At 40.7% G+C, this 19432-nt stretch overlaps 1 protein-coding gene across 1 annotated transcript in view; it reads right to left on the bottom strand.

Annotated features, from left to right (window-relative positions):
* PLAU (plasminogen activator, urokinase) overlaps window positions 1-18406 on the bottom strand; it is a 420354-nt gene extending 401948 nt beyond the window's left edge. Inside the window, exons 1-12 of the mRNA XM_075257786.1 lie at window positions 18328-18406; window positions 17314-17394; window positions 17193-17229; window positions 16658-16762; window positions 15346-15520; window positions 15155-15258; window positions 14517-14712; window positions 14032-14183; window positions 13807-13947; window positions 13548-13696; window positions 12518-12682; window positions 8470-8740 (exon numbers count right to left, since the gene is read on the bottom strand). Of these exons, the coding sequence (XP_075113887.1) occupies window positions 8714-8740; window positions 12518-12682; window positions 13548-13696; window positions 13807-13947; window positions 14032-14183; window positions 14517-14712; window positions 15155-15258; window positions 15346-15520; window positions 16658-16762; window positions 17193-17229; window positions 17314-17370 (1308 nt within the window). The 5' untranslated portion in view covers window positions 17371-17394; window positions 18328-18406 and the 3' untranslated portion in view covers window positions 8470-8713. The remainder of the gene's footprint in view (window positions 1-8469; window positions 8741-12517; window positions 12683-13547; window positions 13697-13806; window positions 13948-14031; window positions 14184-14516; window positions 14713-15154; window positions 15259-15345; window positions 15521-16657; window positions 16763-17192; window positions 17230-17313; window positions 17395-18327) is intronic.
* Window positions 18407-19432: the final 1026 nt, after the last annotated feature.

The raw sequence follows: 19432 nt of genomic DNA on the forward strand, positions 1-19432 counted from the left end.
TTTCCGGGTGTGATATACGTGACATGAGGCGTTTGCCAATGTAGCGACAGTCTTCGGGTGTACACCCAATGATTGTTCGGTGTGACACTCTGCCTGTAGAGGGCGCTTTTAGTAGAAGGTTCACAAAGATGTCTCCTGCGTTGCCCCCCCACAAATTGAATTCGCACCTTGTGGCTTTAAGTCTACATTAAAGGGGATGTGCAGCTCTTTTCTTATTGGTGACCTCCTCCATTAAAGATCAGTGGGGGTCTGACAACCGCGACCCTGCTGATCAGCAATTTGAAGGCCCACAGCGCTGGTGCTAGCACCTTGATAAGATTAAAGGGCATGCCCAGTTTTTAAAAAAAAGATGGGCCAAATAATATGATACATCAATACAAATTATAGATGGGCTGTGTCCTTAAGGGCTAGTTCACACGTAGTTTTTTGGACCGGATTTTGATACGGAATCCGCGGTTAAAAAAACGCCACCCATTGAATTCAATGGGAGCCGGGCATTTCTTTATTTCCTAGTGGAAAAAAGAAACGACCTTCCCTATCTTAACGCGGAAACCACCGTGGCGTTCACGTCAAGACAATCCCTCCGGACTAGGCCCATTCATTTGGGCCTAATCTAGAGCGGAATACAAGAAGTAATTTTGTTGCACACACTTAGGGGTTAACGTGAAAAAAAAAAAATTGTGATTTTATTTTAACAGGATTGTTAACGTCATTGACACAATGCAAAGTAGTATTGACAATAAACTAGATCCGTAAATAAATCTTTTGACGTTTTGGTCCTTAGACCTTCCTCAGAAACGATCTATTTGAAACTTGTATGGGTGAAGCCTCATGTGGGAAATATGAAATGGATACGGACTAGTAGGCAGAGCCTGGAGTGTTGGCATATAAAGCGGCTGTCATGCATGCAGGGTTTTTCTGTCCGCTTGAGAAGTCGGACATCTTCACTTGCGGACAGGGAAGGACGGGCACGGAGTGCAAAAGAACGCACCCGATGCCCATTGAAATGAATGACAGGTGTCACGGACACAGCTAGTGTCCGCTCCTAATGTCCGTGACAGATTTTGAGTGGACACTAGGAGCGGACACTACCTGTCGGACACCGACGGTAGTGTGAACGCCCCCTAACAAGACAAAATCCGAAGTGGCAGGGGCAGGACAAAAAGTGTTTAATGCTTACTGTAAGGCCTGTCCAAACAAGTTCATCACGGGTCAAATAAACTCAACATCCAACTTTTTTTTTTTCACATAAAAAATCCACATAGGGATCACAATGTACAATTTCTTTTTATCCTACTAGTATGTCTTTTGTAGAAAGGGAGGAAATCCACACAAACACAGGGAGAACATACAAACTCCTTGCAGATGTTGTTCCTGGTAGGATTTGAACCCAGAACCCCAGTGCTGCAAGGTTGCAGTGCTAACCCCTTAGCCACCGTGTTGCCCCTAATGTCCAGCTTCCTTAAGCACTGAAGTGTAAGTTATTACATCATGGTTTGGTTTTTATTTTACAATCCCCAACCCCGAAGCAAATTTTTAAAACTGGATGTACGGTTTAGGGGTGCGTGAGTTGAAAGTGATAAAAGCCTTTTCCTTTTACTTTATTTTTTTGGACAATTTATTTTTTACCACACTATTAAAAATTAAAATGCCAATTAAAAATTAAATATAATTATATAAAAAACAAAATTAATATCCTTTTTTAAAACAAGAAAAATATGTGTCCCGAGATTCACAAGAAATGACGAGAATCTCGCCCACACTGCGTTAACTTGTTAATTTATTAATGACAAAAATGAACAATATCTACGTTTTTAACATGTTATTTACTTGTTGTTTTTTAAAAAAAAGTATGAAATACTTGTAAATCAGGTTCTTTTACATATCTTTTTAGGTTTTTTGAATGCACATTTTACGCTTTTCGGGAATCGGGATAGTGTTGCCAATACCGTTGAATAAATAAAATAAAAAAATTCTGTATTTTTTTCCCAGAAAATGATTAGATTTTTATTTGCGTTTTTTATTAAACGATGTTTTAAACCTATATATTGCGCTTTTTGGTCTATGTTCAATTGTTCCATTTTTTGTTTTTAACAAATTTTTTGTTTAAATTTTTCAAGTATTTTAGTATTTTAAAGTACTTTTGAAGTAGTATTTAGTATTTTGTATTTAAAATACTTTCTAAAGTATTTTCCCGAACACTGCTTAGGGGTTACACAGTGTAAGTACCGTATTTTCCGGACTATAAGGCGCACATAAAATCCTACGATTTCCTCAGAAATCGTAAGTGCGCCTTATAGTCCGGTGCGCCTTATATATGGAAGCGGCGGCACACAAGGAGTTAAGCGGCTGCCGCTTCCATACATTGCAATGGGAGCGCGCTATTCAAATAGTATTCGTTCATCTCTAACTTCAATTGTAACTTCTTACAATTGAAGTTAGAGATGCGCAAATACTATTTGAATAGTGCGCTCCCATTGCAATGTATGGAAGCGACAGCCGCCGGCAAAGTCTGCCTGCCGCTTCAAACGATTCTACCATTAAAATAAGTTCTTTCCTCAGACCACGTCAGAATAGCCTTAAAGGCTATTCGTCTCCTACCTGTTACCATAGCCAGCCGCCGCCTTCTTCCCGAGCTGCGTGCTCCACTTCTGTGCTGTCTTCTATGGGCCTCATGGATGACGCATGCGCAGTCGGCTCTGGCTGCGAGAGCCTGTTAGAGCCGACTGCGCATGTGTCATCCATGAGGCCCAAAGAAGACAACACAGAAGGGGCGGACGCAGCTCGGTGAGAAGGCGGCGGCTGGCTATGGTAACAGGTAGGAGACGAATAGCCTTTAAGGCTATTCCAACATGGTCAAGAGGACAGAACTTTTTAATGGTAGAATCCCTTTAACTCCTCGCGTGCCAAGCGCTTCCATTCATTTCAATGGAAACGTGCCATTGAAATGAATAGAAGCGGCTGGCACACGGGGGGGTTAAGCGGCCGCCGGCAAAATCGGCGTGCCGCCGCTTTCCATCACATATAAGGCGCACCGGACAGCGCTGCGCCTTATAGTCCGGTGCGCCTTATATATGGACCTAGGCAGGACTATAAGGCGCTCATGGGCAATGCGCCTTATAGTCCAGTGCGCCTTATAGTCCGCAAAATACGGTACCTTATGTACATGGCCTCATTTTTCAAATGTGTAAATTTATATGGCAAGAACTTTGAGACGGTGTAACTTACACAAGTGATTTTGAGATTTTTTTTTGTGATATATTGTACTGTATTGTACGCATGCCTCCCAACTTTCAAAACACAGAAAGAGGGACAAAATGTGCACTGTGGCAAATTTAGCTCCACTCACTTCTACGTTGACTCCAACCATTCTCATCCATTTTTCCATGTGCCTCTACACATTATAATGTTCCTACAGTCACACTAACATTATGCCCCCAGATTATAAAGTTTCCCTCCAATTTCCCCAACAGTATTAAGTCCCTCTCCTCATGCCCCATTTTAAACTGGCGGAAACTAGAGGGGGACATTAAACTGCGAACAGATAAACGATTGGACATTAAACTGAGGCAGCTGGAGGGTGACATTGAACAGAGTGGGTAATTGGAGGTGGACAGTAAACTGGGGTCAACTAGAGGCAGACAGGTCCCCCTCCAACTACGCCCCACAGTTTAATGTCCTCATGCAGTTGCCCCCAGTTTAATGTCCATTCCTCGATCTGTCCCCAGTTTAATGACCCTCTTCATTCCTTTGTCTAGGCCGTCCTGGAGGAACTCCAAAATCGATTCCACAGGGGGGTTGGATACTCCTATTCCGTGGTCCACACCCCAGGTTTTAAAGATCTTCCAAATTCTGTGGTAGTTCCTATTAGTGGAATCTGCCCTGGCACAGGAAATGGTTCTCCGGACGGCCTCTGACAGTCCACTATGGCTTAATAGAGACTGGTCAACCTCCAGGCTGTCAGGTTAAATCTCCTCAGATCCTGGCATCTCTGGCCTCCTTGAGTGAACAGGTCTGGGAGAGGGGGAAGCCTCCAGTATACGCCATGACTCATGCCTATGAGCTGGGCGAACCAAGTCCTTTTGGGCCAGAATGGTATTATGGCAATCCCCTGGACTTGGGCCTGTCTTATTTTCATCAGTACCCTGGGTATGATGGGTATTGGAGGGAAAATGTAAACCAGCCTGAACCTCCACGGGATGGACAGGGCATCCACTGCCAAGGGATCGTCCTCTTGATTCATAGAGCAGAACTTCTCTAACTTGGCGTTGAGTCTGGTTGCCATGAGGCTGACCACCGTTTTATAGAGCATAATACAGTGATAAACAGCATGCCTTTGTTATGTATATCACTTTTGTCTATCACTTTTGTGCCTTGGAGGCGGGCCTTCAGCTCCTTGGAGCACTGCTCTTGTTACTTGGACCCCTACAATCTTCTGCTTGCACTACTTTGTGCAGCGGATGCCAGAAAAGGGTTAAAGTGTACCTTAAATTCTAAAACCACCAGCATAAATGACAGGTAAATATAAGAAACTTTTGAATGTATCTAAGAGAAAGAATTTTGCTTCTACACTTATCAAGCTGCTTTCCTCCTCCTTCCAGTTACTCAGACTCTTATATTCTTTCTTTTTCCTTTTATCAAATCCAATCACAAAACATATTATATACATGAAAAAAAGAGCTAGTCCCTTAACAACCACTGACCCTAAGGAACAACTGGAAAGAAAATAAAAGAAAAAAATAAATAAATGAACCCATTAACAACCGTTATCCAACTTTTTTGGTTAACTACATGAAACCTTTGTTTAGTGTTTCTGATCTGCTAAATGTCAGGCCTATTTCATATCTGTGTTCGGTATTCCATTTGGGGAGTCCGCTTTAGGACCCCCAAATGGAATACCAAACGCATAAAAAAGCAGGTAGCAAAGAAACCACGTGGACCCGTAGACTATAATGGGGTCCATGTGTTTTTCACGCAGTGTCTGCACGAATCATGCGGAGAAAAAAATTGCTGCTTGCAGTACTTTTCTCTCCTCATGGTTCATGCCGACAATGAGCGGAAAACACATGGACCCCATTATAGCCTATGGGGTCCGTGTGGTTTCTTTGCTAACTGCTTTTTAATGCGTTCGTTATTCCTTTTGGGGGTCCCCAAGCGTACTCCCCGAACGGAATACTGAACTCAGATGAGATGGAGCAGTTGCCAGATAGTAAGTGACTTATGGAATTATTCTGTGCAATGATGGAGCATTATTTTACAAGAAATAGTGAAGCTAAAAGAGCTCTATTAATTACAATGCGTAGTAGAGCTTGTCAGCTGCAGTAGGTGTCTCCTCCTCTCCTTGCTCAACCTGTTTAGTGGAGAACAAATCACTTTACATTAATGAGACATATGACAGAGTTTAATATATGCTCTTGTACTATTCATTTATGAATTCCCCATTTTTCGGGTGGAAACCTGGCAGACCTCATTATAGTCTATAGGTCTATGGGTTTCCACAGGTAACCGCTTATTAAGCAGATTGGGTTTGCATTGGGTCTGTTTTGGGAATGCAAATGCTAATGTGAACCTAGCGTCATTGCAAGAAACTTTGTAAGATATCTTCTCATAGAGAATTGCTTCTTCTGCTCTTGGTTAAAGTGAATTTCACTGTGAAAATCACTGCTGTATCTGTCACAAGATGGACTGCAAGTCACAAGTCTACAAAAGTCTAAGGGGAGGGAGAGGAATGAGTAGGAAGAGACGGATATAAGAAGTCTTCTGGCATATAAGGCATGATAAAGTCTCACTTCAGAGAGGATTGCTATTTCCAGAAAATCCTTAAAAAAAAAAAAATCAGTCACACAATGACCAGAATTAGTGGTAATCCTCATGTGCACACACGGCAGTTTATCCCGAAAACTTAAATGATGCGGGCACATTTTAAGTTTTATTTTTTATATGTCTGAGTATTAAAGTCTACGAAATGAATTCTCATGTTGCAATGACTATAGTGTACGAAATTAATGAGAACTGTCTCTGCCAGTCCTGGCAAAGATCCATTATCTGAATTAATTGCCAGTTACACTGATGTCATTGGGTAAAACACCCATTTACAATGACTGAAATATGATAGCAGAATGTGTGTACTAACATGTTCAAGTTCTGGTAGAAACTGGCTATTGATAGTCTCACAAAAACCTTTGAGATATTCCTGTGGGCACAAACAGAAATCTCTAAAACTAGTCCACCCTATTACCCCGGTTACTAGAATACATGTAGTGACTATGTAGCAGACTTCTGTCATTCTCAGGAGAGGAGTCTGTCACCAGGACTCGGCAGATCAACCCATTCATTGCAGATTGGTTAAGATCCCTTGAATCATACAGTGTTGTCTCCTTGTGATTCTGTGCCTACATTGCTGAGATATTACGGTTTTTGTCAATATGCAAATTAGTTCTTTCTACCTATGAGGATGTTGCCGCCTACCTCTTTGGAGCAATGGTATGTCCTTCAGTGCCTCAAAAGGCTTATTGGCATTTTGACAAGTAAGCGCTATCTTAGTCACAGATGCCCCGGCTCACAAGGGGAAAACACCATTAGTCACCTAAATCAATCCGCAAGGTTGGGTTGATATGCTGGCTTCTGGTGAAAAACTCCCTTTAAGGTGCAAATTAAAGGGGTTTTCTGGCCCCAAAGAATTATTTATTTATTTTTTAATGGTGATGACATATCCACAGAATAGCTCAATAGCTTCTTGGTATGTGACCACAGATCAGCTGTTTGAGCAGCCTCCGGGTCAAAGTATAGCGGTGGTTCCCGAACCGCTCCTCTTACAGTAAGCTGCATGTGCTCCCTATACCTTAGAAACTGTATTCATTAGCACCTAGAGGAAACAAGTTCCCAAACATCTCCATAGCCACACAAAAATAAGAAAATGAGTCAGCACCTTGAAAAATGGCCTTTTTATTTTCAGTGCATTCACCACATTTTTCATCATTGCTGCCTGTTTCCTTGTTTTTCATGTGGACAATAAAGTTACAAAGTGAAATGCCCTGGAAGGAGTTAATGCAATATGAGAACCCCGACTTTCCTCTCTGGTGTCCCCTTCCCCTAATACCACTTCATGGGGGTGTATGATTCATTATTTCCCTTCTCTGAACTTACCGGGTACCTACAGAAGACACCAGGTCCTTATTGTTGTGTGCAGTATATTCCTAGACCACATAGCAGGCTTCTGAAGAGTTTTCTTTCCTTCTACCCTCTCCCTTTCCCGTATCAGTATTTGACTGTTACTGTTAATATTCTACATATACTGTATATTCTATATATTCTACATTAAACAGAAACAATGTAATGTATGATTCCTTTTTTGTTGCATGTGTGAGGTCTATGATATTTCCTGTATTTTTCAGTTATATACATACATTTCTCAATAAAACCTTCGGAAACCAAACAATTGGTTGACGGGAACGGCATTAACTGTAGCAGAGTAATGGACATAGATGGAGCCCCGACCGTTTGTGTCCGTTACCTTTGGATCTAATGTAAACAATAAGATAGAAAGAAGGGGCTCCGTTTGCAACTGTCATTGATGTCCGTTGTTCTCATCCTGTGACGAATAATAAAGGTAGTGTGAACCCACCCTTACACATCATCCTCTGTTCCCTACAGCAAAAAAACATGTAAATTCATAGTTTCTCAACATTCTATGACAATAATTTTTTGTTTGTTTGTTTGTTTTTAATGACATTTCTCCATTTATGCAATAAAAATTTCAAGAACAACATTACAGGTCCTATATCTCCCCAATGTTCTTAATTATTATTATTATTATTATTATTATTATTATTATTATAAAAATGTATTATAATATCTACATTTATTTGTATACTATATCACCAACAGATACTGTAAGCTACACAATTGTGCACTTCTATAAGTCTGGGTCACATGAGCATTTGCTTTTCGTTAGGGGACGCCATCTCCCATTACGCCTGAAAAAAGTCTTGCTTGCAGGACTTTTCTTTCTGTATTTCTCTAGGGGAAACCTGGTGGACCGCATTATAGTCTATGGGTTTCCGCAGGCAACCACTTTTTAGGTTTCTGCTTTTCGGGTCCTCAAGTGGACTTGAAGAACGGAAACTCAAGCACAGGTGTGACCTTAGATCCTGTCCCTTTTAGGACTCACAGTATAATGTCTCTTTCAGCAAAAAACAAATAAACTGTACTAGAGCGAGTTTTACAGAGTATTTCAAGTGCCATTGCTCATTAACATATAATCTGACCTGCAATCCTGACATATCCAAATATTCCATCCAAATAAATGAGGGCTAAAACCTTTTTGGGTGCTGAAACTTCTAGAAACGATAATCCTTGATGATGATAGAAGGCACCAGGATCCATGTTTTACCAGTGCTGCAACACAACCCCATTCACTTGTGGTGTCTGGGGCACTGCAGTGTGGGAAATAACCTGGGAATTGATCACAACACCAATCCAGCATATTATATGGAATACATCTTTAAATCCACTTGTGAGTTGTGAGTGTCCTAAATGACAACAATGCCAGTATACGTTCCTGTGATTTATTCAGACTTTACACTTACAGACATCATGAACTGAAGGAATGGGTTTACTTCAGACAGCAACATGTACGTGAGGTTTGTGAGTTCTCCCCTTGTATGCATGGTGTTCCTGAGGGCTTTCTTTCTTTGTCTCCCCATTTGGCTTCTCATGAAACTGGTTTTACTTTGTGAATCTATACAAAGGGGATAGGGACGATTGTGAATTAGAAGAGACTCTTTGGCACAAATAAAATAATTTAAGGGCCCCTTCACACAGAGTTTACGCTCCGCTCATTCAGACACGTATACATGAGCACTTCAAAACACATCCCATTCACTTCAATGGAAGCGCGTGTGAAGGGGCCCTACCTTTTTCAGGTGATATTTTTCTTAACTCTTTTCTCCCTCCCTAATTTTTATAATTTTCCATTAAATAAAAAAATAATCAGTCTCTGTTGTATTAAATATGAAGTTGTCTTCAGATACCCCTAACTGTAAAGCGCTGTTTATAGTGCTGGTCTTCTCATATTTGGATAAGACACCTTATTGGCCCTCTAAGGCTTCTGGACTTGAATGTGTCTGCACTCTATGCACCCCCTGTGTAAAAGGGCCAAAGGAGACAGAAAGGCACACTTAAGATTGCCTGGTATTGGTATCCTAAAATTGCAATTCATCACCTATCCACAAGATAGACAAGTGCTTGATGTGTGGTCTGATCATAAGAATGGAGGTTCCATCTGAGTGGTGCAACCATTGTGCGTGTGTACTATCACTTTAGTCAAATCTAAGGGACTGACAAATATAGTTGAATACAGGGTTCATCTTTTTCCAGTAGTCCCATGAAGCTTAGATGCAGTGCACATGCTTGTCTGCTGCACCATTCAGTGGAACATGGGATCCCCAGTCAGGCACAGGATACAAAAAAACTCTTTAAGGGTGCATGCACACTACGTAACACCGGGCGTGTATGAGAGCCGTACACGCCGGCGTTACAGCAGGGCTTCCGGTCACTTCCCATTCACTTCAATGGGAGCGCTCGTAAACGCCGCTGTTACGAGCGCTCCCATTGAAGTGAATGGGAAGTGTTCGGCAGCCCTGCTGTAATGCCGGCGTGTACGGCTCTCATACACTCCCGGTGTTACGTAGTGTGCATGCACCCTAAGGCTAAGGCCTCACATAGCGAGCTTCAGCCAAACAGCAGCAGAAACGCATCATGTTTTTTTTCTGCAGCGCTTTTCACAAAAGGTTTGCAGAGTTTTCCTCTGCAGACTTTCTTCTTCTATTATACCTATACAGAAAGCACCAGCATTTCCGTAGGTATAGTTGTGATTTACAGAAACGCAATGGTTTTTGAAATTGCAGCATGTCCGCTGTGTCTGAATGGGATTAGCCAGAATTCCATCCACTTTGCAGATACTGTAAAATGCCACGGCATTTACGCTACGTGGGGCTCCGGCCTAAATCTACAGAGGATCTATTACGTGGCAACGATCAAGTACAAGAAACATGTTCACTGGCAGAAAGTAGTTTATTACAATCATATTAAAAAATACAAATAATAATTACAATAAAATAGAATAAATAATGTATAAACTATAGCATTAAAATGTCCAGGGGTCCAGCCCAATAAAACATCATCTTAAGTGAAGAAGTCTCACAAAACATCTGAGCCAACTTCTTGCCATCCTGAGATGGCATTACTTCAATGAAATAAATAAAATATCAGTAGCAGCAACGTGACGTGCTGAGCCCTGAAATCATTGTAAGGGTGCATTCACACTGAGTAAACGCTAGCTTATTCTGAACGTAAAACACGTTCAGAATAAGCGGCGTCTAAAGCAGCTCCATTCATTTCTATGGGAGCGGGGATACGAGCGCTCCCCATAGAAATGAATGGGCTGCTTCTTTCACTCCGTGCAGTCCCATTGAAGTGAATGGGGAGTGCCGGCGTGTACGCTCCGGCATGAGCAGAGCTTGCCGTATACGCCGGCACTCCCCATTCACTTCAATGGGACTGCACGGAGTGAAAGAAGCAGCCCATTCATTTCTATGGGGAGCGCTCGTATCCCCGCTCCCATAGAAATGAATGGAGCTGCTTTAGACGCCGCTTATTCTGAACGTGTTTTACGTTCAGAATAAGCTAGCGTTTACTCAGTGTGAATTCACCCTTAGGCAGTAAGGCTGAATTGTGTTGGTTCACCACTAGAGGTCACCTGAGACTAAGCTATGTAGACTCTTGAAGTCTTCCACACGTCTCAATGTAAAACCGATTTCTCAGAGTACACACTCAGCGTTGCTGACTTTTACCAATAACATATCGTTCATGTAAACAGCATTTTCATTCACAAAAATAAATACACCATAAAATAAGTTGCATAACTGACAGATAAATAGCAAACAATAATTTACCAGTTACATATGTGTTTGTGCCACACGGACCCAGTGAAACATGGTTCGGTAAATAATGTACCCCCTCATTATTAACCTCCTAGGCTGCCCGAAAGAAATAGCTCATTGAAATGTATTCTACCAAGAATGCTAGCCATACACATTAGATAAAGGTTGGCCACACACCTGAGATAGCTGTCAGCAAATAGCTATTCTTTCCTACTCCCCTTATACACATGCACACTTGGGTGGGCATGTATGTGTTTTGAATTGGAGGGAGTGGAATAAATCTCTGTCAGACACATCCTTAGAAAACAGCCAGATCCTTCTCTCCTATGGCAAGTGTTGTGGGAGAGTCAAGAGCCGCCATAACACATTAGGTGGCCAGCCGCTCCAGCCAAATTCAGCAGGTTTGGATGACATTAATGTAATGTGTATAGCCAGCTTAGGCCGAACAATAGGAATAAAGGGACCGACCATGGTAAAACTTAACGTACCCAATACTTCTTTTTTCCAAAATGATTAGATCTTGAAGCAACCAATCTATGCACTTGATTTGCAAACTGAATCGCTCATTCTATGGCCGAAACCTTAAAAGTAGCCCAGTCCAGCCACTGATATTTAGTGAACTAGGGAACCAGCAAGGGATTAATGCAAACAAAATAGGTGGTTAATAAGGATGGTTATTCACAACCATTTTTTATAATGGTTAGGCAGGTGCACATAGACCTAATGTAGGTTGTATAAAGATTTAAACAAGTAAATCCTAAAGACACTGGTTAGATGTATCAACCTGAGGACGCTTGGTACTGTCATACAAGACAATGTCAGTGCTTTAGACATGAATAGCATAGAAGATAAACCTTATTAAGGCTAAGGACACAAGGGATGGATCCGCAAATAATCTTCTGTCATAGAAAATTAGAAGCATGTCTGAATATCTTCATGGCAAAATCAGGCCAGAAAGGGGTGGTTTTGTGGGATAATTCCCTTGGTAGTTGCTGTGGGTATCCCACTGCTTTCATCTTTAACATTACAAACCGGACATGCTGAAAAACCACTGTGAATACATCCATTGGGTACCCAGCCTTAAAGTTTTTCAGGTTCCAAGTCTTTCTATGACAAGCTGCTCACATAGATCCAACAGGACACCCTGTGATAAGCTGGAAGTAAATGTGCATCATATGGCAGCCACTGAAAATAGTGAGTGTCCATAGTCTTCACTGAGACTAATGGTGAATATAGATCTCAGATTTAACCACTGGAGCAACCTTTTGTGCCTGTATTTACCTCCAGATTTTGTCACATGGCCATGTATATATCATGACAAATACTAAACCTTAGTCCGATATCTGACTGTACGCCACGCCTATTGGCTCATGGCTCTGTGTACAAGCTATTACACTGCTTCTAAACACAAAAATATGCACTAATCCTTCATGACACATAAATAAATTGAAAAATTCCTACTTTCCAAATGCCTGTGCAATTCTACCAGATCGGCTCAACTCAGAATCCCTTCTTTGTTTGCTTTCCTAGTTAATAGAGCCGGTGAATTACTTAGGAATATGATTACTTCTCACATTTTCAGCTTCAGCCATAGTGTCCTGTATCCACTGCATGTAGTTTGTGACTCGAGTGTACACGCCAGGCCTGTTCTTCTTGGCACATTCTTCCCCCCAACTTATTATACCATACAACATCATTTTCCCATTTTCCTGACAGATAAGAGGGCCACCGGAATCACCCTACAAAAAGCAAGATAACAAGACATGAGAAACAGAGTTTATGTAGGAAAACAGTCTAAGGGTGCATTCACACTACGTAACGCTGGGCGTGAATGAGAGCCGTACACGCCGGCATTACGGCAGACTGCCGAACACTTCCCATTCACTTCAATGGGAGCGCTCATAAACGCCGCTGTTACGAGCGCTCCCATTGAAGTGAATGGGAAGTGTTCGGCAGTCTGCCGTAATGCCGGCGTGTACGGCTCTCATACACGCCTGGCGTTACATAGTCTGAATGCACCCTAATAAGTGGAGAAGGAGAGATTATTCTTTCTTTATTACAAAGTTTATTGTATCCACCTGTACTATTCCTTTAGGAAAAAGTAGTCTTAGGAATTTGAGGGACAAATTTCTGGCTGCTTGTGTGGTTATAGATGGGATATTATTCACAGACTGTAGCAGTTTTACTGACTGTGTTCCTGTGTGTCCTACATTATAGTCACTTGGGCTTTTCTCAGCTGTTTGTTTGTTTTGTTTATGTATAGGTAATTCTGCCAGGAGTAACTGTACAAGAACAAACTGAATGGAAGTGACAGACTGCTCCTTATTGTAAACACTCACAGCTCAAAGACAAATGCAGAATGATTTGCAGCCATAATATGATTATAGCAACTGGATGTATCCTAAATATTTGCAAAATAAGGGACAGCTGTGTAGTTGGGAGCTGCATCCCATGGATATTTTTGGCATATCCTTCAGATATGGTGTAAGTGTCCCATATGGAAATACCCCTTTTGAGTCTAGTCGTTGCACACCAATCTAGGGCAACACAATGTTGGGGGTATAGTAACACTTCTATTAAGGATATACATCATCATAATCTTACCTTGCAAGCATCAACCTTCCACTCGGGGTCTCCAGCACAAATCATGTTGTTATTGATCAGCTTCCCATAGTAATCATGTGATTGACAAACATCTTGTGATATGAGTTGAACTGATACGGACTTCAGAGTTTGAGAGAACTTATAGCTGTCTGCAGAAAAGAAGATTATGATACGGTGAGCCATTTGCCAGGGTTTTCAGAATGCACCTCTCTACATTACAATTGCAATGTGCATGGCACTGGACTATAAACTCACTTACCATAAGTCTCTTTTCCAAAGCCAGCAATCTCGCATTGTGTCCCATCTGAAAACTTTAGATCAGTTGATGGCAAGCAGACAGTCTGCACATAGTCAGTCATGGAAGCACATTGTCCTGACTCTGAACGAATCTTCACCAATGCTACAAGAAAATTTGAGGTCAGTGCCACAATTCAATGCATAAGTAAAGTATAGCATTACATGAGACCACTTTTGAATTTCTTACCAATATCATTGTTCAATGCTCCGCTCTTATCACTGTAGTCCTGATGAAGGATTATTTTCTCTACCAGAAATTTCTGTTCCCTGTACTTATTTTCTGTATCAAGATGAGATTTTCCAAGAGTAACGGCATAGTCCTTGGGCTCAGGAAAGTCACTAGATTAAAAAAAAAAAAATAGTTTAAGCAGGTTGTAATCCTACATGTGTTGCCAAGCATAGTAGAAGCAGTCAGTCAGCATTAAAAATATGGGTGGTAGTGTGGCATGTGGTCAAGAGATGGACAACTGAACCTCATATGGTTTGCAATGAATTGCCATGCCCAGTACAGTTAATGCTTGGTAAGTTCTATGTAAACCTTGTACGTTTTTGTTGCCATGCTGTAAGCTACTGCCCTGCTGAAACCATGTCACCACCAAGTCAACCTAAAACTTCTTAGAGGTAAACTAATAAAACATAACTTCCAAGACTTTGCTTCCAACAATCGCCTACCTGTCTGGAAAGCAATGGGCTGCAGTGACAACCCAACAGGGGTGAATAAGACTGGCACCACACTGGAAGAACTGCTGATTCCTGTTTCTCCTATTGATCTGGTAAAGTGCAGCTATCCATGGGTGGGATTCAATAGGACTGTTTGTACCGCCTACTATTTTATATAATTTGTGCTGACGAAGGCCGCAAGTGGGTTCTGTGGAATAATCATAAAGAAAGAGTCAGATAAATAAAAGATAACACAGCAATATGCTTAGAAATACATTTTATTGCATAGTTAATCAATAGTTAAAGGGGTTTTCCAGGAATGCAATACTGATGGTCTATCATTAGTATTGGCCATTAAGACAGTTTGGTAGGGCTTTGACTCTGCATCTCACCGATCACTTGTTTGAAGTGCCGATGGCGCATTGCCTCTTTTCAGTTATCAGTCCATATACCTGCATGCTGTCTATGTAGTAGCAGCAATGCAGGGTATGGCTTCGTCCCATTCATTTAACAAATACTACACCAGAGGTTTGGAGGAACCTAAAGAATAATGTTCCAAGTCTTTAGTGCATTCATTTCATTGTCTCTGGGGTGAATGCCATGTGGCTGAGGAAGAGGAGACTTGTGACATTAGTATTCTATACACCCACCTGGGTCTTTCTTCTCTTCACACACGGGGAGCTTGCAGAACATGCTTGCAATGCCTGTTGGTCCATTGAAATAACACCAAGGTTTAAGTCCATTGTGTGGGTTCCTGAGAAGATTAAATGAATGTCATTTATTACATATTGTCTGACAGTCGTATATTGGTGTATTATCTGTTAGCAGAACATAGTGTTACCTGCAGTAATTGTGCTTCCCTATCCCATGCTTTAACGCATTCTTCATCTGAGCATTGACTTGGTGATTTGCTAGTAGTGGAGAATCCCAGTGCAGACATGCGGCATTGCTACTGGTCCGTGATGCAGTACCTCTATAATCATAACCATTGCTTTTGTAACAGTTGGCCGTCAGGTCTAGAAGGAAAATAGTTACACATTAAAACCAGTACAACTTTTATCTTTTTACTTTTTTTTTACTATATGCCCCTAAGAAGAGCTTAGTTAAAGACTAATATACCATCGTGTCTCCACACTTAACTATAACTGTCTGCATAATCCTGTGCAGTAGCAGGCTTAGTAACATGTGGTCCAGCAGTTTGGCCATCCGTTCCTTTCTTGTGGAGTTAGACCGTGGCTTACCGTAATTGGTAACCATATTATATTTTAATCCCATGTGGACAAGGGTTGATATAGGAGTGTCCTGTATACAACCTGTGTACAATTATGCAAGATATGTAAAGGCTATAAAAGCTCTGTCATGAAGGGCTTTCCCTATTTTTCTCCAATAGCCAGGGGACTGGCCAACTCTTATTGTCCGGGGGAGATAAATATTGGGCAGTTTTAAAATTATTTTAAAAACATGATTTAAAAACTAGACGATTTTTCTGATTCTCTTTTAAAGGGAATGTATCAGGTATATTTCATACAGTTAACCATTAAAGGTCCTTAGGTGTTCCAACTAGCCCTATTGTATATTCCCTGTCTATGTCTATAGTAAAAAATACAAAAACACCCAGACATGAGTCTCATTGATCTCGCCTCTAGGACATCTGTGCAGTTGTTTATGCCTAAGAGACCAGAATGTAGGTCTCGAAACGCGTAGGCTCTCTGATCTTATCTACTGGATCCATGCTGTAAGATTTTTATCTTTATATGAAGTAAAAGTTATATTTTATCATTTTTTTGAAGATTTGGGTGTGCTGGATGGTTTTTTTTTTAAAAAAAAAAAAAAACTTTTTTGCATTCACAGCATAAACCTGAGATCTGGCACGTGGACGCTGAAGCCGAGGTTTCAGTGAAGAATTATATCAGCACCAGGAATATTAGACACAGGTAGGTACACAGTTATCTTTTTTCATTGCATGTAAAGGTAGTATTACAATGGACTATATGGAATACTAAATCACCAGTCCATAAGGATCTGTGGGTGGTTTAGTTCCCAAATAGTCCTGGCAAGTCCCTTCGAGCTATATGATGGGAGCATAAGCTGATGTTTGATATAAAAAAAGAAATATATATCCAGATAGTTAGTTTTTAACAAAGAGAAAATACCTATTTCACAGTGTCTTCCACTATATCCCGTAGGGCAGAGACATCTATGCAATTTTCTGTATGTTCCATAGTATGAACAAGTTCCTCCATGTAAGCAAGTACATACTGAGTAGAGAAAAATCAGATCAATTAACAATGGAATCTGCAGTACATTAAAATAATATAAAGTCATGTATGCTAATGTATGATCTCAGTTCTAAAACCCCATGTTAGGTGAAAAGTTGCCAACATGTGGTTGTAGGAGCCCAGTGGGTAGTCCTCTATGCATACTTATAAAGAGAAGGCTGAATAAAACCATACATTGGACTCCCTAAGTGATATATTCAATAGGCAGGTTCCCTTTCCACACTTTTTATATTGTTCTAAGTGCTCTTCATGTCTGACATACTTAAAGTGCAAGCTATATATGTAAATGATAATATGAAAAACATTCTAATACTAGCAATAATAGTAATGATAATAATAGTTGTAATCATAATTATAAAGCCTAATTGTTGTAACATTATTAATAGCTTAACTATAGTCTTATATTTACCTTCATTCTTTAGTATTTTATGAAGTTTATGTAAAACCTAAAAGAAAAATTTGTATTAAAAACTGTGCAACAATGGTTATGGAGAGATAAGTCACTGACCAACGGCCTGGCAAAAACTTACCAAATCTACTCCAGTAATAAGGAGTGATGCAAACGCTAAGACGAGGATAAGCTTCATCTTCTATTGTATGGACTTTGACGACTACAATAAAAATCACAAATATATATGTATACAGTCAGTTTCACAAGTAATGTGTATATATAATATAAAGGATACATTATTTATCATTCATAAAAACTTTTTGAAACATGAGAGCAAAAAGCTATGGTGAACTGTTCAAAGGTCACTGGTGTCCATTGAGATCAGTGGGAATCTTGCAATGCTTTCTTTCTGTTCCCTGCAGTATCACTGGAGTAAATCTTGGCACTTAGGATCTTGTGCTTGCCCCAGTGATATCAGTTGGAGGCAGCAGTGGTATTACTCTGTGAATCTGATGGCAGGCTGCTGTTACTGGCACTGTTCCTGAATGGGATGGGGACCACAGGCTATTGTACATAACCTGCTATGACATCCAAGAGGACAATTGCAATTCTCCAACTTCACTATTAGGACTAATTCAGATGTGCCTATATTTGGTCTGTATGGTCTTGGTCCACAGTGGATATAGTGCATATAGTCAGCAGACGGACACACAAACATACCTATCACATATGAAAAATTGCTTCTAATGCTACTCAGTTGATTTTTCATACATTCACATGCCCCTGGTCTAAGGAACATGCGATTCCAGTAGTAACCACTATTTGAGCAATTTCCAAGTACGTGTTTATAAGGTCTCATATCTTACATCAAAGTTTTAAATGAATGATAAAAAAAGAATATGAACAAACAAACCTGAAAATATACCGCACATTAATATAATATAACATTAATATAGACAGGTTATCGAAGTGATATGGAACATAAATTGTCCTTACTATGGACAGAATATGATATATACAACTTGATTTAAGACTTATTTCCAAGTGTCATTCCTCCGTCTCCCCCATGAATACACATTTTACTACTATGGCTGAGTATTAAATAGTTTAGCGAGTTGTAAAATTGCCATTCAGTCCTTAGAATCACACTCACCGGCTCAGACAAGAGTTTGTTCACCTTGCAGCTGCTGTGTCTGCAGATTTCCTCTATCTATCCTTGGAGCTGGTTCTGCTCTTCTGTCCTGCAGCAGAGATGACTGCGCCTTATAATGCTCAGCTCTTCCCTCTGATTGGCTGGCATTGTGCCCCAGGCGTGGTATTGTGGCTCTATGCACTGCAGGCTCATCATCCTGTACATTAACTGTTTGCAAACATGTAATGTGTCTGTGAGTCAAGTCTGGGGGAATCACCAGTTTCACAGGAAGGGAACTGATTAACCCTTTTTCTACTACAAAGCTTTTTCTATTATTTTTTCTATTTTAGTTGGTATAAAGAGTAAAACATTTAAAGAAATGCATGATAAATGTAGGATCATTGGGGGTCTGGTTGCCGGGACCCAAATCATGAGGTCACAAAGCATATTTGTGACCGCCACATATTCACTTCTATGGAAATGATTGAGATAGCCAAGTATTACATTCCGTTAACACAGGGAACTTGGGGTCGCCCATTCTCTTTATTCTTCGGAGACCTTAGAAGGATCTTATATTTTTTCCACTTATCCTGTGGCTAGGTGCTAAGTGTGTTTTTGTTAAGCAACACCTTTATTATGGTATTCTGGTTTCATTGCTCCAAAAACATATTGAATCCAGTGTTTTCATCATATAGGAAAACTAGATTATAATCCCAAATATGGACAGGGACTGGGGATTTATAAGGAAAAATTCCCATTCCAATACACTTGCGTTATATAGGAAATGGTACATGATCATCAAGGAGACTGGCTATATAGCGGCTTTTCATAAAGTCTGATCATACTTGACTACCCCCCCCCCCCCCCAGAAAGTCTGTGAACCATTACTACTCCTTAAAGAGAAATCTGTGGCTGTCACTACTCTGAGGATTCTTTGGCTGTCACTGCTGTGGGGTCACTGTGTACAGCACTGTTTTTCACATTTTATCAAGATAAGCCATATCTCTCAATCGCAGAGGACGAAGATGAGTTGAATACAATGGTGAATGAGGAGCCGTCCGCGGAAAACTCTATGCTCTGGCCCAGGATGACATGATCCACATCGCTCCCGCAGCTCACTGTACAC

The sequence above is a fragment of the Leptodactylus fuscus genome, chromosome 10 (genome assembly GCF_031893055.1).
Source record: "Leptodactylus fuscus isolate aLepFus1 chromosome 10, aLepFus1.hap2, whole genome shotgun sequence".
In the NCBI taxonomy this organism is placed as follows: Eukaryota; Metazoa; Chordata; class Amphibia; order Anura; family Leptodactylidae; genus Leptodactylus; species Leptodactylus fuscus.